Here is a 23618-nt window from a genome sequence, read left to right on the forward strand (position 1 = left end):
ACCACATCTGCACTATTACTAATAACCCTTCCTAGATTCACATTATCTGCAAACAACTGAATATCCCCCTGCAATGCACTGACAATGTCATTGATATAAAGGTTAAACAATATAGGTCCCAGTACTGAGCCCTGTGGGACCCCACGTGTAACCTTCTGCCTCCTTGAAACTGTCCCATCATACACATTCTCTGATACCTATCAGACAGCCAATCCTGAATTCAGTTGACCAACCTGACATCCAAACCCATGTGCTGCAACTTAACTATCAGCTTGTCATGTGGCACCCTGTCAAATGCCTTCACTAAATCCAAGAAAATGGCAGCATATGTGTTTCCCTCATCTAATGTTCTTCTTACTTTATTATAGAAGGCAATCATATTACTAAAACAAGAGCACCCCTTAACAAATTGATGTTGATTCTCACGGGTAACATTACCCTCATCTGCTCAACTGTATATGGTCCCCTCACTAATTTCTCCAAGATCTTAACAACTACGGATGACATATAAACTGGCCTATAATTAGACACTTCCAGGCTGCTACCACCCTTATGCAATGGCACTATCTTATCTTCCTTCTATTCCCTGGGCACCTTTCCCATAGCCAACCATTCATTGAAAAGCCAGGTCAGCAGAGCTGTCAGTTCTTTAGCACATTCTCTCAAAACTGGTGGTGAAATACCATCCAGTCCCACAGCTTTACTGACATCCAGAGAACTCAGTATTTGGAACACACTCTCCTCCAGCCTCTAAACCTCGAACCTGCCTTATCCCTCTAGCATTAAAATTTACTCCTCAAGGATGAAATACACTAGTAAAGTGTTCATTGAACAATTCCACTATGTCCTCTGCACCAGTCACTCTATTCCCATTTTTATCGCACAATGTCATTCTTCCACAATCATTTCTCCTCCTACTGGCTACATAGCTAAAAAATTCCTTAGGATTTTCTTTGGATCTTAGGGCCAATCTCTTCTCATATTACAGTTTTGCTTTCCTCACCATACTAGTCACTCTCCTGTCCTGAGTCTTATATTCTTCATGCATCTGCTCTTCACCTGTCTTCTTATATCTCTTCCATAGCCTCTTTTTCACATGCAGTTCCTGTTTAATATTGTTTGTTATCCACTTTACACCAAATTGTGTCCTCTTCTTCACTTTTGGAATACAGCAAACTATTGCTTCTAACAAATATTCCTTAACAATTTCCCAAACACTAATGATATCCTGGCCTTCCAATTCCATGAAACTTCCCCAAGTAGATATCTAAGGCTATCATAATCACATGCTTATAATTCCACATACATTCCCATCTCTTTGATACTCCAGCATGTCTATTCATCTTCCAAGCCAAAACCATACGGTCACTCTCTCCAAGTGGTGGGAGAGATGTCATCTCAGGTATTATCAACTCTTCTGATGCTATGACGAAATCCAAAGCTCTTGTTCCCTGTATTACATGTAGCTTAAGACATTTATCCCTCAAGAATTCTAGAAATTCCATTCCCTTATTGCTACATGCATCTTCCTTTTCCCAACTTATACTGCAGTAGTTAAAATCTCCCATAACAATCATTCTTCTTCGTTGGTTTCTAGCAACACCCCACTAAATACCCTGTCTTGCCCATCTCTACCTCAGACCATATGCTTTCAAAATCATTAGTGTCACTGCCTTCCAAAGCCTCCACTCTTAGAGGACATAAGTCGTCCCTTATCATAAGCAGTACTTCACCACTCACTCTTTCCCTTCCTATCCTGCTAAAAAATGCTGTACCCTGCTACTGATATTCCTGTTATTATATCCTCTTCTGTGAACCACGTCTCAGTGATCCCAATAATCTTTGGCCAGGCTGATGCTCTCAGCACCACCAATTCATCTCCTTTATTCCAGATACTCCTGGCATTAGTATAAAGTATAAAAATGCCACTGTTTCTATACTTAGCATTATCCCCTCTAGACTCCACTGGGCTCAGCATTACCTAATGTCATCCCCCTTCTCCCAAGTACCCATTCCCACAAGAGGCCACCCCTGCTACCATCCACCCTGGGCATTCTAGTTTCCCTGCATTAACACACCATGCCGTTCAGAACAGCAATCTCTCCAGATGCCTACGTCCTTCCTTATTCAAATGCAAGAAGTGTCTCGAATACAATTCCTTTCTGTCCTCAAATGCCCTCCAAGCATCCACATATTCCAGCCCTCTCTTGTGACACATTCAGCAGAGCTAGAATATGTTATTCAAGAGCAGTAATATGTTATTCAATATTACTTCTCAGCTCATCACTATCATACCTAAGTAACACGCACACTATCTTTCCTCTGTGCATTTTCTTTTGTACAACCTCAAGTAAGAATCTCATATCTCTTGCTGCCCAAATTACGCTGCCTCTCAAGTCATCATTCCTACTATCACAATCATCTCATCTACCCTATCACTTCACTCTTAATTTCAATAGCCACACTTTCTATTGTTCGATCTTTCGTTTTTGTATTCCTCATGAAGATGATTATTACCACCTGTTTTATGTTGCTTCTATAATGATTTTTTACTTTTATTTCATGCTTAATCTCTTCATTTGTCCATTTTGCACGAAGCTTCTGGCCTCTGGAATGTATTTAGACATTGCTACTACTAGATAGTTCTTGAATATCACCCAAGAAGCATTGATCTCCTTTCCATCAACTCTTCATTCCATGTTACAGCTTTAAGCTGTCTCCTGAGATCAGTATAATCACCAGTACTGTAGTTCCAGATATACCCTTTCCTCTCACAAGTTCTAACATGGTTGGCAACCAGCCAGGTAATCACTTCATGATCTCTTCCACCAAATGGAGGGAGAGTTGGCACCTCATTTATAATAACATCCTCTGATGAGATGATCAAACCCAAGACCCTCAATCCCCGTGTGCCCTCTGTTACATACCGCCTGAGGAAGTTGTCCTCAAAAATTCAATTTTTTTGCTTTCGGTTGTTATCTCATCAATGCTATCTCTCAACATTGATAATGTTCATAATCCTTCATGAAGGTATTTTCTTGATCATAAATTAGTATAATAATAATATTTGGTTTCCAGATCAAGTGTTGATCAACTTTAATATGCCAACAGTTAAAATGAATGAACTTTAACTGTTGGCATCTTCAGGGAACTTATAAGTTTAAACAATCTCACAATTATTGCATGTATCGCATGTACAAGGTTAGCTAGCTGTTGCTAAGGAACTTTCTGTAGTTTGTATTAAAGTTCATTTCTTCCATTTTTAAAGTTCTGATTAGGGTTTTCCATATCTCTGGGAGTATTAGGCCTTGATTTCTGTTAAGGTTGACAGTAGAATGGGCGACTGTGGCTGCTTCTTTGAAAATTCTTGAATGGTAATCTTCCTCTATGTAAGGAGAACAGCTTTTGTCCCACTCAATGACATGGTTAGTTGTAGAGAAATGAGATGATAGGCCAGAAATATCCTGTCTGTTGTTTTTGACATAGCCAATGTGTTCCTTTTGCCTGATTTCAAGGCTTCTCGAAGTCTGTCCAACATAACTAGAGCCACAAGCGCATGGAATATTATAAACGCCAGCATATTTATAGAAAGGATGGTTGTCTTTTGGAGATCTTAGTAGTTTACGAATAGATTCTATTGGTTTAAATGTTACTCTTATTTTGTGTTGTTTGAGGAGGCTGGCGAGCTTGTTGGAGATGCCACCTACAAACTATTTGTAATTATTCTATTTGTAATTATTCTAGTCAGTTTTTTTACAGTTAATTTTTGTCAGTTTTGCAGTTACACACAATTGTGAGATTGTTTAAACTTAAGATGCCATGAAGATGCCAACAGTTAAAGTGTGGCGAAACTAGTTGGTTCAGTTTAATAAAAACTGATCAACACTTGATATGGAAACCAAATATTATTATTATATTATGTTCATAATCCTTGTTCTCTGCCTCATCTCATCACTGTCATACCTGAGCAAGACAGTGTCTACCTTTCCTACACACTATTATCTTTTATCCTTCTCAACAACCTCCTGATATCCAGTCTTACATACTCCTTGTTCACAGTCAAATCATTTATCCCCTACTACAACTAAGTCTAGTAGGGGACAAACAACTTCTAGCTTATTGACTCGCTTACTGCTCATATCAGACATCTCATCTCAATCAGTCTATTTATTTTATCTCAAGGAAAACAAACCTATTGCATCTTCTCATTTATCACACCTCTAATAATCGAATCATCATACAATTCCACTTGCGAGTTTTTTGTTACCATTTTCATACTGAAATCATTTGTTTCGTATTCTTCACTCTACCATACATAGTGCCAATTCTCTTCATTTCATTCTGCATATGCCTCATCTTCACCAACTCAGCTTTCACATCTCGTGTCATTTTTTTTGCTGTCATTCACTCTCACTATTTTATTGTTTGTCACACTCACTTATTTGCCATCAACTCTGCTCACCAATTTCCTGATAATTGCACCCTGTTTTCAATGTCATTATTGGGCAAGCTATCGTTAATTTCATTCTGTTTTTTAACATTATTATTGCCTGCCTGATCATCAATCGAACTTTTTTTTCCTCGCTATCATTTCCACACACTATCTGAACATTTGCACAATCTTCAACTGCTGTGACAATTATGATACCATGTTCCTTACTCATATTTAAACTATTTAAACTCATATTTAAGCAAGCCTCATGGTCCATCAGAATATTGCTTTTTCAACATACCCACACTTATTCTTTTCTCTTATGCAGCCTCTCTACAAAAAATATCCCTGACATCTTCCCATGCATATATACTTCATTCACAGAACCATACCATTTTAAAGAAATCTACACAGTTTACTTTATTTATCTTCTGTACAGACCTACACAGTGATCTGCATTTTACCACCATGCTGTATTAGTATGTCATTGTCATTATTGGGCAAGCTATCGTTAATTTCATTCTGTTTTTTAACATTATTATTGCCTGCCTGATCATCAATCGAACTTTTTTTTCCTCGCTATCATTTCCACACACTATCTGAACATTTGCACAATCTTCAACTGCTGTGACAATTATGATACCATGTTCCTTACTCATATTTAAACTATTTAAACTCATATTTAAGCAAGCCTCATGGTCCATCAGAATATTGCTTTTTCAACATACCCACACTTATTCTTTTCTCTTATGCAGCCTCTCTACAAAAAATATCCCTGACATCTTCCCATGCATATATACTTCATTCACGGAACCATACCATTTTAAAGAAATCTACACAGTTTACTTTATTTATCTTCTGTACAGACCTACACAGTGATCTGCATTTTACCACCATGCTGTATTAGTATGATAAAAAAAAAAAAAATGAATTTTTAATAATATCAACTAAGATATTTATCTAAATACCATGTTCCACACTGAAATATCTCACAGTAATAATTAATAAACAATTTAGCCAATATAGATACACAACTAAATATAAAATTTACTTATCTTGCTGCAGCCCACATGACAAGCGATGTTTACTTATCTTGCTGCAGCACACATCATATGCCAACAACATTCCACCAATGCCAAAAAGGTGTATAATAATTTGTCTTATAATTCTCTATAAATTCCTTTTTCCTTGAAACTTCTGCATGTCCATTCAACCTCCGAATCATGAATGCATGGTCACTGTCACCAAAAGGAGTAAGATTGACACTTGTAATCAGCAACTCTGTTAGAGTGAACAGATTCAATAATCTCGATCCACATTTCTTCTACTACATGTTGTCAAAACATTAATCACTCAAAAATTATTCTTTAGGATTAGAATAAATTTAATGTTACAAAAATATTTACATTCGTTTTCAAATTTTATTTCTCAATAAAATTAATAACGAAAAGTAAATTATGATTATGGCATAAAAAAAAATATATCGTTTATACACTGCTTGGAAAGAAGTCACCAGAATGTGAGGAACAAAGAGACATGCCACTGATCTTAATAAGATGCAGGACCTCATTTTGCTGTGTTGATTGCAGCAATCCTACAGGGCATATTTTCCACAAGCATATGATAGAAGTCAATGGGAATTTTGGACCATTCTTCCTGTAGGCATGTAATGAGATCCTAGACTGTTATGAGGCAGATGTCTCTCGACGTCACCTGATGCTCCAGTTCATCCCACAGATGTTCAAGAAAGTTGGAATCAAGACTGTGTGGAGGCCAGTCAATTGTAGTGGCATTCATATTCATAAACCATGAAGTTACAACAGCAGCCTTATGACACGGCGCACTGTCTTGCTGAAAGAGACAATAGTCAGTTTCGTAAAAATACCACAAAGTAGAAAGCATTGCATTGTCCAGAATATTCAGATACCTCTTGGAGTACAATGTTCATGGCCAAATCAGGAAAAAAAAGGACCATACCATCACACCAACATCTCTGAATTTCATAATCTGCTCTAGGCATCTGCCCCACTTGTCCATCTGCTTGGTAGAGGGCATAGCATGATTAATTGTTTCACAACACTACTTTCCAAACTTCCAATTCCCATTGTACACACTCTTTGTACAACTGAAGATGATACTTCATTTTAGTCCAGGTAACGCGGTTCATATTGTAGTCCTATCATGGAAACCCATATTGTGAGGCTCCATTCTGAATGTTTTTGTGTAGATTCATGTTCTGATTGATGCCGAGAATTCCGCATTCAATGTTTCAGTCGACCAAAGGCATTTTTACATGTTATCCTTCTTAGCATCCTACAGTCACATTGTTGAGTGTGGTGGGTTGTCTACTACTACTAAAAGTCAATACTTGCAATTGACTCCCTATGATTCCATCTCAGTATGGTAGAACTGATTGTTAAGTTTGCCCTACATCCCATGTTGTAGATGGGCCAGAATATGACATCCAAATATAGCACTTCTCTCCAACTCTTTCAGTTCCTTTCTCACAGCCGTTACAAGCGGACATAGTTTCTCTGACTTGGGAACATCACATTCCTCCAATTCATATTTATACCAGCTACAAACACATGACTCATTACATGTCACAATGCACCTTGTCCAGGGGGAGGGGTGTCCATTGACTTCTTTCCAAGCAGTGTGTTTGTGTGTGTGTGTGTGTGTAGTAAGATTCTATCATGTAACTAATATGGAATATTTTAAATCAACACTAGATTTTATAACAACTATTCTAGTTAGTCAAACAAGATCAAATGCTAATTTATTCTAGTTAGTTAATTACCTGCTGCTGAACAAAAGTAGTAGTAGCTTTTCTGGCATGGATAGTAGCATCTGGTTGAATGAATGGTTCAAAGAATCGCTGAAAAAAGAAAAAAGTAAAAATTAATTGTATATATTTCATTAGAATCCACATACTAATGATTTGCTGTCATATTCAATTCAATAGATAAATAAAAGCAGTTTGAAACATAATATATTTACAAACCCAACTGATTCATCTGTGAATATCCACACTTAAGTGTAGAGTAACTGAAAGTGGATTATAAGCATATCATATATATTTACTGCATACTGATTTCATTTTGGCAGAATTCAGTTTTATTTATTTTTCTGAAACCTCATAACCATGACACACACACAAATGCACTTCAATCCATATTCTAGAAATATAAAAAAGAAAGAAATATAAAGTGGGTTCTAGAAATATAAAAAAGAAAGAAAGAAGAACTTGTTAATGTTGGATATCAAAGCCTGTAGATTGTATAATTTTTTTTTTTTTTTTTGCTAGGAAATGAGTAATAATGGAGAAATTTCCAGATGTGAGCAGCAGAGATAGAGAGAGGGAGGGTGATTGATGGAGAAATATCAGAGAGTAGTTTATTCAGGAGTAGAGTCCAAAAGAAGGCCTGTGACTAGTGGAGTGCCACAGGGTTCTGTTCTTGGATGGCCACTATTTAATTTGTTAATTAACGATACTGGAAAGGTCTGAGAGAAACTATTCAGTTATTTGCCGATCATGCAAAGTTGGGTTGGGTAATAGTAAATACAGATGATGTCAAAATATTAGCTATTCAAAGATAATCCAAACTATAAAAAGATCCAAACTGTATTAACTATAAAAAGTTAATCTGCCAGTTTATCCAAAAATTATTTGGATATTGGCAGACTGGGCAAAGGAGAATGGATGTCAGTTTAATGTAGCAAAGTGTGAGGTTTTGGGATGAAAAGTTTACCAGCTATATACCACATTGGTGAAACTATACTCAAGGAAATTAATGAAGCCAGAGAATTGGGAGTGTTAGTGGATAGGGAGTTAAGGTTTAGGAGGCACATAGCAAAAGTGGCAAAAGCAGCTCATCAGATCAGCTACAGAAAAATTGATGAGCAGAGACAAGCAGGTTATTGTTCCTCTTTATCGAGCCATGATAAAACACCCATCTTGACTAATGAGTGCAGATCTGGTCACCAGGGTTTCTTAGTGATGAGGTGGAGAGGATCCAAATGCGAGTGACCAAGATAGTAGCAGTTCTATTGAATAAACTTTACGAGAACAATGTGAAGATTTGTGGGATACAGAAACTGATTGACAGGGCGAAACGGGGTGATACGATTGTGACATACAAATTACTGAAAAGTTTTTACAAGATTAATTCAGTGGAAATTTTTCAGATCAGGTCTGGAGGTGGTAGAACTAGGGGCCATTCATAGAAACTGAGTAAGAGTGTAGTTAGCAAGGGTCTTAGAATTAGTTTTTTTTTGCTTGGAGAGTAGTGAATGAGTGGAATAGGTTGCCGGAGTCTACTGTGGGTGTCAAGACTGTGAATGAGTTCAAAACAAAGTATGTTAGATACTGCACAAATGCTGAATAGTTCTTGACATGATGTTTAGGGGGCCTTCCTTGATAAGTGTAAGGACTTCTTGGAGTTGCTTGTAATAATTATAGTAATAACATAGCTTGTCTCTGTATATGCATACTCAAGATGATGACCTTAATATGAAGGTTAACAACATCAGGAAATTAAAGTAATTGTTTCTAACACAGTTCTATTCTCCATAATTTGTCTGAAATGAATGTAAAATGAATGTAGTACAAATAAAACATATGTGAGATTGAGAGACGGATGGAAAGTTGCCAAAGATGCATTCTACCATCTGGATGTCTAGCTGGTAGATGTCTTTTTTCCTAGTAAAATACCACTGTCCTGCTTTCTGGAGGTGTGAATGGCTACTGCTATATTTATTCCTTAAAGTATAGTCTTGGGTTTTCTAAGTACCCCCCTCCCCATTTCTTCCCACAAGCAATGCAGGTGATGGCCTTGCTAGGTATGCTCTACAGTATGGTGACTAGACATTCATTTTTAAAGGGTGTGTCTCCTTCTTCAGTCACGAATGTCACAAGAAAATGCCAATCAGATGCCAAATTAAAATTCTTTTTTTATTTTATTATTACCACCCCAAGACCTCATGGAGTCAAAGACTCATCTGGGAGGTCCTTTTATCACACACACAGCTCATCATGCCATGTTTTAAACACATTCAAATCTTTGTAGACACCACATTCTCAAGCAAGGCATTCCAATCATTCACAACTCTGCACAAAAAAAACCTGCCTCTCACTCCCCTACTCACACTCTCTTTATACAGTTTCCTGGGATGACCTCTGGTTCTTCCCTGATCTCCCACTATTCTATTTAAAACTTTCCAGCATTGATCCTATAACAACCCCTTACCAACTTGTAGGTTTCTATCATATCTCCCCTCTTCCTCCTGTCCACCAGACTCTGCAAATTACATCTTCTCAATCTTTCCTCATACTTGACATTCCAGAGGTCAGAAACTACCTTAGTCAGTTTCCTTTGGACCCTTTCCAACATCTCTTCATCCTTCTGAAAACCCAGTGACCAAATCTGGGCACAATAGTCCATGTGTGGCCTAATCAAAGGCTTATACAACGGAACAAGAATCTCCTTACTTCTACACGTCAGTGTCCTCTGCATCATTCCCAGAAGACTTTGTGTTGTCTTCACAATTTTGGCAATGTGTTTATTTTTAATTTTTTAAAAACACATCCAATTTTTCTTATTGTTCTTTTTTTGTAAACTGTAACCTAATTATGCAATGTGTTGCAGATTGGTAAAGAGGTTTATCATATCCCCAATATATGGCACTATAATCCATTCAGATGAATTTCGGAGTTTACACAGGTGGCATTATAATGCACAAGAAAGTCTAGAAAATGAGAGTTGACTTTGTGTGTATCATAGCTCACAGTCAGACACATAGGAATGAATTCTAATATTTTCTTTGGTGTTTTTCAAAGTAATGATGTGTTGTGTTGGTAGAAACTCTGTAAAAATTTAATAATTGGTTATAAATTCAATTTGTTGAACATAGGTCATGAGATGTTGAAGTAAAGGTGCAGTTTCCTGGATAAATTGAAATAAGAATTCCCTTTCCTAACCAAAAGTCAAAATGTCAATGATAAAATTATATCCACTGTTGGTAGAGTTAAATTTTCTATTGATCATGGTGGTAATTCAGATAATTATTATTATCATCATCATTTAGGCCTCCAAGGAGTCAAAAGACTCATCACGGGAGGTGCTTCCTAGAAACCATGAGTCTATCAAGACTCATCGTGGGAGGTCCCCCCCCCCCCAGGAAACACAAAGTCTATCATACCACTCCTTAAACCCATTTGCCGTTCTAGCTCTCACCACTCTATCAGGCAATGCATTTCGCAGTTCAACCACACCCCATGCAAAGAAACTACTCCCCACCCTCTTGCTCAGTTTCCTTTCGTAACTTCAGGTATGGTACCTTGTCGTCACTCCTTCCTGCTGTTCAACCAAGTGAAAAGTTGAACTCTCCAGTATCAACCCTGTAACCACCTCTGAGCAGTTTTTAAAAGTCTCAATCATATCACCTCTCTTCTTCTATCCACCAAACTCAGCAGTCCACATTCCCTCAGCTAATCCTCATAACTAAAATTGTACAGTCCTTCCTGAAATGCACCTTGTAAACTTTGTTATCTGCCTCTGTACCCTTTCCACAGTTAATTTATCCCCTTCAAATCCTGAAGATCAAATCTGAGAACAATAGTCTAAGTGTGGTCTGATCAGGGTCTTATACAATGGAATGATAACACTTTTATCTCTGCAGGTCAGCGTTGTTCTCATTATTGCAGCAATCCTCTGTGTTACCTTCACCACCTTTGCATGATAAAGCTTTCAGCTGAAAATAAGTTAGGCAGTCTCATACTGATATTATGGTTTTTCCCTACAAAGAAGTCACATTTTTCAGCAAACATGCAAAGCACTGGAAAATATCAAACACACAATGTACTTGCCTCATAGTTGCTTCTGCATAGTTCCAATCAAAATAAAATCATGGCCTTAGTCGACTCAATCATTTTCCTGATCGAGACAACCAAGCTTGGGCAGCCAGCTGAAGAGGGCTGATTGGTTCTGTAAATAGTACAGTGCAAGGCCATTACCTAGTTTACTGTTGGAGGCTTGGCAAAACAAATTTAGTCTTATCTCTCATGTTAATTACATATAGTATTAATGTGTTATAGATTTCCAAACTTTTGTAGTTGTGGACATAAAAAAAAGAAAAAAGTAAAGTGAATATTAGATCCAGCATTATTTGCCCCCCAAAAAAGTATTTGCACCTAGAAGGCATGTGGCCTGATGGACCTTTTATATTTATTTTATTCCCTCAGAAAAAAAAAAAGGTACTATTCTCCACTTTTATAGGAACAATATATTATTCTTTATGTTAAAATAAAAACAACCAAACAACTTAAACAAATTCCTCTTCAAGAGGAACTGGAATCAGAGCACTCAAGTCATCTTTCTATCAATATTTGTAATCTGGAAAAGGAATTTTTTGATGGCCCTGAAAGGAAACATTTTTGTTTTCATACTGTTCAAAATTTATATATCCTGAACAGTATGGAATACCCTAAAACAAGGCTTAATACACAAAGCAGTTTTACATTCAGGATGCCAGATTACTGAGACCTTTCTAATTTTTTTAAATCAGACATGACATTTGTGGGCAGGTTTTTTTTTTTTTTTTTTTTGTGGGTGATAAAGTTTCCGAGAAATGGTTAGAGTCAGCAACACTAAACTACAGAAGTCTGGAAGGATTGCCTGTTAGCTTGCTTGCTGAGGAAAGATAGTGTGTGTGTGTTGCCTACGTATGGTAATGTCGAGCCGAGCAGTGATATTAAATGGCTTAATAGCGAGAATGCGTCAGAAGATGCCTACGCTCTTCCTTATTCAAATGCAGGCGACTGCCTGCATTTGAATAAGGAAGAACGTAGGCATCTGGAGAGATTGCTGTTCTGAACAAGTCAGTGTGTCCCAGGGAGGATGGTAGTAGGGGTGGCCTCTTGTGGGAATGGGTACTTGGGAAAAGGGGGGATGACATCAGGTAATGCTGAGCCCAGTGGAGTCTAGAGGGGATAATGCTGGGTATAGAAACAATGGCATTTTTATGTTTTATACCAATGCCAGGAGTATTCGGAATATGAGAGAGGAATTGGTGGCACTGATAGCATCAGCCTGGCCAAAGATTATTGGGATCAACAGAGACGTGGTTGACAGAAGAGGATATAATAACAGGAATAGAAGTTGCTGGGTACAGCATTTTTCGGCAGGATAGGAAGGGAAAGCGTGGTGGTGGAGTACTGCTTATGATAAGTGAAGACCTATGTCCTCTAAGAGTGATACCCTCTAGACTCCACTGGGCTCAGCGTTACCTGATGTCGTCCCCCTTCATCCAAGTACCCATTCCCACAAGAGGCCACCCCTGCTACCATCCACACTGGGACACACTGACTCGTTTAGAACAGCAATCTCTCCAGATGCCTACATCTTTCCTCATTCAAATGCAGGTGGTCTCTCGCATACAATTCCTCTCTGCTCTCAAATGCACTCCAAGCAGCTCCAGGCTTTGGAAGGCTGTGACACTAATGATTTAGAAAGCATATGGTGTGAGGTGGAGGTGGGCAAGACAGGATATTTAGTGGGGTGTCACTACAAACCAAGGAGCACAGAGGGTGGGGACCAGTAGATGTTGAGACAGTTGAGCATGGCAACTGCAAGAAGAATGATTGTTATGGGAGTAGTATAAACTGGGGAGAGGAACATGCATGTAGCAATAAGGGAATGGAATTTCTAGAATTCTTGAGGGTCAAATGTCTTAGGCAACATGTAACAGAGGGAACAAGAGGTTCAAGAGTTTTAGATTTGGTTATAGCATCAGAAGAGCTGATAATAACTGAGATGACATCTCTCCCACCAGTTGGAGAGAGTGACCATATGGTTTTGACTAGGAAAATGAATAGACATGCAGGAGTATCAAAGAGATGGGAATGTATGTGGAATTATGAAGCAGGTGATTACAATAGTCTTGGACGTCAACTTGGGGAAGTTTCTGAAGGGAGGAATTGGAAACCCGGGATATCATTAGTGCTTGGGAAATTGTGAAGGAATATTTGTTAGCAGCAATGGTAAGCTGCATTCCACAAGTGAAGCAGAGGACACAATTTGGAGTAAAGTGAATGAAAAACAATATTAAACAGGAGCTACATGCGAAAAAGAGGTTATGGAAGAGATATAAGGAGATAGGTGAAGAGTAGATGCATGAAGAATATAACACACAGGCCAGAAGAGTGACTAGTATGGTAAGGAAGGCAAAACTGGAATATGAGAAAAGATTGGCCCTTAGATCCAAGGAAAATTCTAAGGAATTTTTTAGCTATGTGGTCAGTAGGAGGAGAAATGACCGTGGAAGAATGACATTGTGGGATAAAAATGGGAACAGAGTGATTGATGCAGAGGAAATAGTGGAATTGTTCAATGAACACTTTATTGGAGTATTTCATCCTAGAGGAGTCAATTTGAATACTAGAGGGATAGAGCAGGTTCAAGGTTTAGAGGTGCAAGAGGAGAGTGTGTTCCACATACTGAGTACTCTGGATGTTAGTAAAGCTGTGGTACTGGATGGTATTTCACCATGAGTTTTGAGAGAATGTGCTAAGGAACTGACAGCGCCCTTGACCGAAGATTTTAGTAATACAGAGCATATAAGTATTTTACCAGAACAAGTTATCATAAGGTGTTTTGACCTTATAAGCTCTGTATTACTAAAATCTTGGTATTTCTAAGCCTGGCTCCCACTGATGAGACCTCAATAAAAGTCGAAACCGGTCTGGGTTTCGACTTTTATTGATGGCCCCTTGCCTTTAATACATAGCATCATACATCTCCTCCAAGAGATGTGCTTTGCATTAAGGGTAAATATTAAGAATAGTGATCAGAGCTTATCCACCTTTACCACGAGTTTCCTTGACTTGCACTACATGCGGGGTCACCCAGACTTGCAATACTTGCAGGTGCAAACTTGACTTACTTGTCTGTTTGCTTACTTGGGAAATGGAGTAAAAACCAGGTTTAAAATAGCTTGGTATCTTTAACATTTATTATACCCAAGGTAAAATACTTTCAAGAACTATATTAAACAAATCTAAAGTCTTCCCATATTGAGATTTCCTTCTGGGCTTGTTCTGGTTGCTATAAGGGTTGCAGATGGGTCGTCCACATTCTTGGAATGATTAGTCCATCATTTTTGTTCAGGTTTCGATTGTGCTTTAGCATTACATAGGCTTCTTTAAATTTTCTCTCAAACCAGGACATGGTGCGGTGTAGGGACTTGGTGCCTTTCCAGACAATTCTATAGTATGTTTGGAGTGCATGGGCCCAATAGGCCTGTTTTTCCATAATGGCAGTATTTAATGTGTCGTTCTTGTTCATCTTTTCGGATTAGGATAGTGCATCTGGTTTCTCCTATGTAGGGTAGGTTACATGTACATTGGATTTTGTAAACTTCTGGGTGGGCCAGGTGTGGAAGAGAATCTTTGGAAGAACCGAGTAAATTTCTTAATTTTGTTGGGGTTTAAAAGAAAGTATCACCATCATCTATTACATCGCCTGGTCTATAGGCCTCAATCTCACATCAGATAGACTCAAATGTGCTATTTTCACTATCCTGCAGTTGAATTTCTATTCTCTTTGGCTGCAGTTCATTGGCTATCATTAATAACACCCTTCCTCCCATTCTTTTCTCTCTGTCTTTCCTGAACACACTATACCCTTCACATTCTATCCCACTAAATATAACATCTTCTGTTAGCCCCATCTCCCATTCTTTTCTCTCTGTCTTTCCTGAACACACTATACCCTTCACATTCTATCCCACTAAATATAACATCTTCTGTTAGCCCTTCTGTGGCCAGGAAGAGCCAATCAAGGCCAAAAATTCCTCCTTCTTGCTCCTAACTCCTGGCATTAATGCACAAAAGTGCGAAAGCCCTTAGTCCCACCCCTATTTTGATGCCTTATACTAACTACACCATTCTGGTTTGTTATCCTTCGTACTAACTCAGGCATATTATACACATTCTTACACTCAACTGCCTCACCGACGCCTGCATATCCATTCAACAGCTAAAAGCTCTAGTTTTGCTGATTTTGCACATACACTTTCACTTCATTCAGCAACAATTTTTCCAGTCTCCGAACACCAAACCCAATCAGATGCAAACCATCCTTCTTGTATAAGTCGTCCTTTCGCACATCAAACTCACTGCACACATCCACAAACTCCACACCACTCCTCCTACATAACCTATGCATAGAGTCATTCGCAAGTATGGTCCTCCTCCTCAACTCTATTCTGTCATATCGCAGCAACAGACTCACTATCTTAACTCTCTCTCTCTTTTCTTTTGCTACCTCTAGTAATTCTTTCAAGTCATCTCTCATAGCAACTTTTTCACCTTTTAAATCATTCGTTCTAGCCACTACAATAATTTCTTTCACCCTATGCTTTGTGCTCTAATAGCCTCACTTACATCATTAATTTTTGCACCAGGAAAGCACGATTTTGTCAAACTTTCATCTATTACACCCTTTTTCTACTGAATTGACGTATAACACTCGCTCTTTAATTTTTCTTTCACTCCTGATCATGTTCTCATTTTTTTTATCTCGCACTTGCTTCTTTTTGTTAGCTGATCCACTTTGTAGACATTTTTGTAATTGCTCCAGCTGTCATTTCATGTATTACTCTGTGCAACTGAGCTATCTCCCTCATTGCAGCTAACTCTTCATGTTTTATAGCAGTCAAACCATTCTCTCGCTCTGTACTTTTACTGTCACTTTCAACTGTATCACTTTTAAACTCACTCTCAATGCTATCTAACATTACATCACAATTTTCTATCGCATTCTGACTTTCATCCACTATGTCAATCTCGCAATCTGAGACACATTTTAGATCCTCGCTTTCGTGACACTTTAAGCATACTTTTCTGCCACTATCACTCTCAAACCAAACTCCAGCCACTCTTGGCAAAGTATACATTCTGCAGACCTTACACTCGACAAATTCCCTTTGGTTAAATTCTTTAAACAATGACAATGATTTGGATACCATTTTCCTACTTTGCATTGCAAAACAAGTGTTCTCTGGAAAAAAAAAAGACCCAGAGGAAGACTCTATATAGGTGAACTGACAGAAATATAAGATCTGATAATGTTGGAGTCTTGACACGTAACAGATTGATTTGGAGGAAAACTGTAGACAGGAAGTTAGTAATGATGTATGTTTTATGTAGTACTATCATATCCTGCACACCCCTTGAATGTACATATCAAAAATTTGATGATGATGATTGTTGGACCAGAATATTATATTCACTTAAGTTCTGGGAGAATAAAGTATATTGGTAATGAAGATAATTATCAAAAAAATGATTATACCAAGTCCATTCAGTTACAATAAGTTAATACAATATTTAAGTGAAGAAAGCATGAAAGGATCTCTTTTTTTGCACTGTCATTAAAAACTATAATTATACGATAAAACAAGTAGAAAAAAATAAATATAACTAAGATTCCAATCACTGAGCAAATGTTAAGCAACTGTGTTGTTATTATTATTACACCATCATTGGAGTTGACAGATTCATAGTGGGAGGTTCATTCAACTGACAACATATTTATCATACAGAATCTTCAAGTCCTTAACACTCTTTGCATTAACAACACATTCTGGTAATGCATTCCATTCACTGATAATTCTCCATGTATAAAATCTACTCCTCACACCCTTCTTCACCACACTTTTACATAACTTCCAGGAATGATCTCTGGTTCTTCCCCTCTCACCTTCTACTCTTTTTATAATTCCCTCTGGATTAATCTGATAAAATCCTCTCACTAACTTAAACGTCTCTATCATATCACCTCTTTTCATCCTACAAACCAAACTCTGCAATCCACATTTCTTCAACATCTCTCCATAGCCAGTATTACAAAGTCCTGATATTGTCTTAGTCACTATTAAAACTGCAATAATTGATATTAAACCTACAATACAACCCCACTCTGTTGTCCAAGTAAAAAGTCTATTCAAATCTCCATGAAGGGATTCAGCATCAGCAGTGTTACTTATAATTCTTCCCAACTTTGCATCATCAGCAAATAACTGAAGATCCTCAGTCAGTCCACATGATATATAGTTTACAATAAACAGCAGGGACCTAAGAACAGAACCCATAGCTACATACATGAGGTAATATAGTTTAGTGTTCACCTCATCGTGTGGTATTATTGCATTTTCTAATGGACATGATGTTCGAATTGCACTTCTTATCCATGATCATTCAACAGGGAGTATGAATTGTATCCAGGTTTTGCTGGATGTATATATATGCCCGGGCCAGTGGGAAGGTAAAGGGAATGTTGGTGAACTGTGAGATGATATCAAAGCTAAGCAAAATATCCATATTATTTAATATTAAATTCTCAATAGAAGTTTTAAAATGGATACTTGTTTATATTAATATTTTTGTGATTTGAGGAGGCCAGGAAGAAAATTTTTTGAGCAGATGTTTTGATTTTTTTTTATCTGAAATTTGGTGAAGTCATAATCTAAGGTGGAGCGGTCTCTGAGAATGATGTCCATACATTCTATTGTATTCACTTTTTTATATAATGAAACTTGTGGTGACTTCATCACTAAAAAACACACATACTAACCACAGTAATAAGTTTTAATATGTAAATATTTCATCCCAAGTATCTTGGGACATCCTCAGTACAGTAATTCAAACAATACTAGGAATAACATACAGTTAGGACGTATGATTACAATGGAATCTCAATATGCATGCAGTAGCATGTTATAGAATTAAATTAAAATATAACTGGGGAAAAAAAAAAGATAACAGATATAAAAAGATTATTTTAGACAATTTTGTATGACAATTTCCCATACTTTAGCAATAGCAAGAACATCATTGCGGTTAAAATTTGGTCTGTGTAGTAGGACTTCAGCACTTTCTTTATATAAACGTTCATGTTTACATAAAGATCTATGTACAAGTTTTGTCTTTTCCCAATGGATCCTATGGTTTGGGTTTTCAACTCCGTGTTCAGCGAGGCCAGATTTCTGCAGTTTGAAAAGGACGAATCAGGATGAATGTGGTCCTGATGTTCTGAAATGTGTTTCTGAACAGATCTACCTGTGTGTCCAAAGTAAGACAACTTGCAGGAGCATGGGACCTCATACACGCCAGGTAACATCAGAGGTGAGAGTTTGTCTTTAGCAGAAGGCAACAAGTTATAGATCTGGTTGATGGGTTTGTAGGTGTGTGCTCTGGTAATTAATGATTTAATGATGCCAAATTTTTGAGATGGATGATGAGTGGAAGAATTGTGAATATAGCGAGCTGAAAATGTAGGCTTGCGATAGACAGACATAGTAATGGAACCATCTTCTTTTCTTTGAATGTGTAAATCCAGAAAGGGTTTATGCTAGATTCTTTTTCTAGCATAAAGTTGATGCGAGGATGAAGGAGGTTTATTTTATCTAGAAACAGGTGTAATTCTTGTTCGAAATGATCGCAGACTGCAAAGACGTCGTCGACATATCGTAGCCCAAATTTTTGGTTTGGGTTCAAATGTGAAAAGTTTTTCTTCAGGGTATTCTAGAAACAGGTTTGCTAAGTTTGGCGATAAGGGAGACCCCATTGCTGTTCCTTCCTCTTGCTTCTAAATTTTACCTTTCCAAGTGAATAACAAATTTAAATAATTCAACAATATCAAATGAAAACTTTTGAGTTAATAACTCTATTCTTTCTTTATGGGGAAGGTTAGTGAAGAGGGAGACAATGTCGAAGCTAATTAACATGTCAGTTTTTAACAGTTGAACGTGTTTTATTTTTGCGTGAAACTCTGTGGAATTTTTAATTGATGAGGCTGAGTGGCCTATGTGAGGATGGAGAAGGCTAGATAAGAATATTGATAACTTGTAAGTCGGGTCGCTAATAGAATCTATGACGGGCCTGAGTGGAACGTTATTTTTGTGAAGCTTAGGTAAGCCATATATTCTAGGAGGTCTAGCATGGCACGTCTTGAGTTTTTTAATTGTTTCTTCATCTAAGGAAGAATTTCAAGTAACTTATTTAGTTTCCTGAGTTGTCTTTTTGTAGGATCATAATCCAGTTTGGCGTAAGTATTTCGATCTTGGAGTAGTAAATTCATTTTTTGGTCATATGAATTGGTATCTAGAACCACAGTGGTATTTTCTTCGTCAGCCCTGTTGATGAATTATGTTTTTATTATGTTTTAAGGAGGTAAGAGGCAACTTGTTGGCTAACCATGCTTTACACATGGCTCATTGAATCGGTTGGAAAAAGACCACCATGCTCCCTCACAGTAAAGTTAAAAGAGAAAGACTATTTTTGGACTCTGCAGTTTTCAGAAATCAACCTAATTTAAATAAATAGGGTTGCATAAAATTTTCCAAAATATGGGAAACATTAACTTGAAGACCCAGTTTACATCCTAGGCCAACAACAGGGTGCCCACAGAGGGAACCCCACCTGGTTAGGACTCTAGTCTTTTGTCCAAATGTTTCACATAGTTTTGTGTTGCCTTTGTGTGTGTGTGTGTGTGTGCGCGCGCTAAAAGGCTGACACTATTTTACCTGATGATGCCTCAGTGACTGAGATGAAAATATTGGAAATATTAAGTTATATTTTAATCCTTTCTCAATGCTGTTTCACTTCACTAAGCTTCGAACATGAGCTTTCCCCAGCATTTCAAACACAGTTCCCCTCCATCACATTCTGCGTCAAGTAATTATCTCTCAAGAATTGTATAAATTTAATTTCAATTCCTTCCTGTCGAGTGAACTTTCCTCCTCCTAAGCTATGTCTCTGAAGTTGAAGTACCCCATGATAATTACTCAAATTGCAATGATTGTACTAATCTGCTAGTACATGTCTTCCACATCATACCTTCCACCCCTGGAATATAGCAGCAACCAATTTTATATTTTGTCTTACTGGTCTCAATCTCACACTAGATTAATTCAAAAGAATTTTCCATGATTGACATCTACTCTTGTTGGCTGCAATATAGATTTTTTCCATCACAATTGGAATGTTTCATATATATGCATCGTTGCTTGTGTATTGTAAGAAGTAGGTGTACTATGAAGTGCAAATTTGAAATTCATTTTATATAAAAAGATGTTTAATAAAAGTCTTTTATGTTTATTTATCTGGTGTTGTAATACTGTGGGAAAAGAAATGAATAATGTGCGCAAAGATTCAACGAGATATGGGAATTGTAGAAGTGCATATAATATAATAACAATAATAAAGTAGTGTAATAGATAAAAGTTTTATCATACATATAGCTTTTACGCTAATAAAGAAAGGATACCTGAATTTCAGAAAAAAACCTGTGAAGCAGTACAAGTTGTACTCGACCAACACGTAATCTGATAGTTCCATCAGACTGAATAGCTGACTCTTCTTCATCACCTACCTCTCCATGGTGTGAACTATGATGCACATACTGAAATTTAAGCAAATAATGAATGTAAGTTAGTTGATTGTACTAATCTGCTAGTAATTCACTTCACAAAAGATGAAGTGAATACACAGCACATGTGTGTGTGTGTGTATATATGCAGTAGATGCGGCTTATTCTGATCACTTTGGGACAGTCACTTTTCAATAACAATAATCGGCTGATAACATTAAGCAAAGGATATAAAAACTGCATCTTTTATTTTAATTTATTGTTACGAACATTATTTTTTTATCTGTTTTTTTTAAGATCTTACATAAGAGTGGTTGTGAAAATTTTAAATGTATAGCTGCACTATGTTGACTCATTTTGGGCAACTTATCATAACACTCCAAAATTCTTTGATTTTCTTGAAAAGATAAATCTTTCTGTTTTTTGCTTGTTTCTGCCATAATGCCAAGGGCTGTTTTAATGAGCACTTAAAGTCAAATTCATTTACTGAAAGAGAACACAAAAATAAATTGGAAAAATCAAAATTCTATTGTATTTATACCCACCTGCATTTGCCTGGAAGATCTACGGAAGAATAAAAAGAAGATTAACACAAAAGTCAGATTTCAATGAATGTTTTTTGTCAAATAGATGGATTATTTTAAATTCATTTTAAATAGTCTGTTTTGGGACCAAGATTTTGATAACAATAACCAATTGATATTATTATTCACAATCACAATAAGCAGATTCTACTGCATATAGAACATTCAAATTTTCTCCTGATTAACCCTTAAAGTTGTTAATTGTGAGATTCAAAAGGCTAAACATTCAAGGAGTTTGATAACAGTAACTGGAACTTTGATTATAACAGATGGATTATTTTAAATTCATTTTAAATGGCGTGTTTTGGGATCAACTGATTTTGATAATAATAGCCTATTTATAATATTATCCACGATCACAATAAGCAGATTCTACTGCATATAGACCATTCAAATGGCTAAATTGGCCAAAGTCGTCAGTCAAGGGCTAAAGAAATTGTTAAAATATAAGAGATGCTTTTACTATAAGCAATATTAACTATTGTGCATTAAAAGATTAAATCATTGAAGGGTGTAATAAAATGCTCTAAGCACCAATATACTCTCATAGCACCACCAAAATGAATATTTTTGGTGGTGCTAGGAGAGTATATTGAATTGAATGCAACTGTCATAACATTCAATTGGATCACTTGCCTCAGTAAGTAAGAGACTTTCATATGAACAGACATTGCCTGAAGAATATGGCTTGGATTTTGAAGCCTTAAAAGAGAAAAGTTAGTTCAGTATGCATTAAGTAACTCCCCTAGCAGTAATGCATTTCTTCTTCAAGAGGCATTTCTTCTTGTGAAGCTCATTACTTTAGCTCAAAATATGAAAATCATCAAAAAGACAGATGATAAATAAATACAGATCACAGATTATCAGAAGCACCATTCAAACGAATCTTAACATAAACAGAAATAAACAGTTCAGAGGGGAAAAAAGTGATATGAAAATAATTCAGAATAATACTAAAACATACAAAACTAATCTCAACCAGAGAACTACAGAATAAAGCTAAGGAAACAGACACTTGTCTTCTCTTCAGGCAAATGTAAATCACAATTATAGTCTAAAGTTACCAATTGTTAACAAATATTCAAGGGAAGTCTTTGAATACACAAGAAAATATAGAACAGAACAATTCAGAAAAAAAAAAAAAAAAATGTTGTTCAAGAGTAAACATCACATGCCAAGAAAGAAAATCAAACATACTGAACTCAACAAACTTTTTAAAAAGAGAGATCAGAAAGGACACTCGTAATGTTAAAATACATTAACAAAGAATGCCCTATAGGATAATATTATCTTAAGGGAGTGTAACAGAATGTTTACTGGGAAGAAATGGAAGAAAAGCATGCAATAATGATTATGAAAAGCAGAGAGCAATCAGCAGTAACATGGCAAGAGAGTCTCATTTAGGGATCATTATTTGTTTAACTTGTATGTTAGGGATAGTGAAACAAGCTTAACAGAAGATATGCAGCTGTTTCCAGATGATGCCAAGATGGGAAGAAATATGAGGAACAGAGCATATATTGGCAGGTACAAGAGGATCTCAACAGACTGCATGAGTAGGTAAGTTAGCGGATTCAAGTCTCTGTCTGCCATCTGAGGATGATAGTGAACATAGACTTGAAGGACTGTTAGCAGATTAATACTGAGGAAATTTCATAGAGTAGAAGAGAACAAGGGTAATATTCCTAGAAATTGCATAAGAAGGGTGCGAGCAATGGAGTAAGGAGCATGTTCTTTGCACAGAGAATAGATGATGGAAAAAAATGTCCTGCCTGAGGGCGCAGTGAGTGCATAAACTGTGAATAAGTTTATGATGCAATTTAATGATCATTTTTGTGAGAGATTGTAAACTTCCCACAATGATTGTTTTGACTCCTTGGAGGTTTATTTGTTAATAATAATGACAATATGTAAATATTAAATGAATGAAAATGATTTTTATGTGTTCAATCCAGAAAATTTTTATTTATTCGTGTGGCATTACTCCCATTCCTCAACAGCACCTTAGGACTGGTTGAGCCCTCCTAATGAGGGATTAAGTATTTATTTTTGACTGTAGCAGTGTGTGTTCATAGGGCCAGTTTGCCTGCTTGTGGGATGAAAAATCCCAGATAAACTGGGAGAAAAATCCTGCTGCCAATGCCCAAGACCGGCTAACTTGGCTATGGCTGA

The 23618-nt window shown here is 36.9% G+C and overlaps 1 protein-coding gene across 10 annotated transcripts in view; it reads right to left on the minus strand.

The window, feature by feature from the left end:
- The window catches only part of LOC150104358 (intermembrane lipid transfer protein VPS13A-like), a 2072875-nt gene that overhangs the window by 1074861 nt on the left and 974396 nt on the right, over positions 1 to 23618 (minus strand). For all 10 annotated transcript variants that reach the window (XM_090396324.1, XM_090396319.1, XM_090396320.1 and 7 more), the window contains 2 exons: positions 20761 to 20895; positions 7233 to 7310 (listed from right to left, as the gene is read on the minus strand). In XM_090396324.1, coding sequence (XP_090252450.1) covers positions 7233 to 7310; positions 20761 to 20895 — 213 coding nt within the window. The remainder of the gene's footprint in view (positions 1 to 7232; positions 7311 to 20760; positions 20896 to 23618) is intronic.

Source organism: Typopeltis vanoorti, chromosome 8 (assembly GCF_054136105.1).
Source record: "Typopeltis vanoorti isolate ZY-2024b chromosome 8, IOZ_Tvanoo_1.0, whole genome shotgun sequence".
NCBI classification, from domain to species: domain Eukaryota; kingdom Metazoa; phylum Arthropoda; class Arachnida; order Uropygi; family Thelyphonidae; genus Typopeltis; species Typopeltis vanoorti.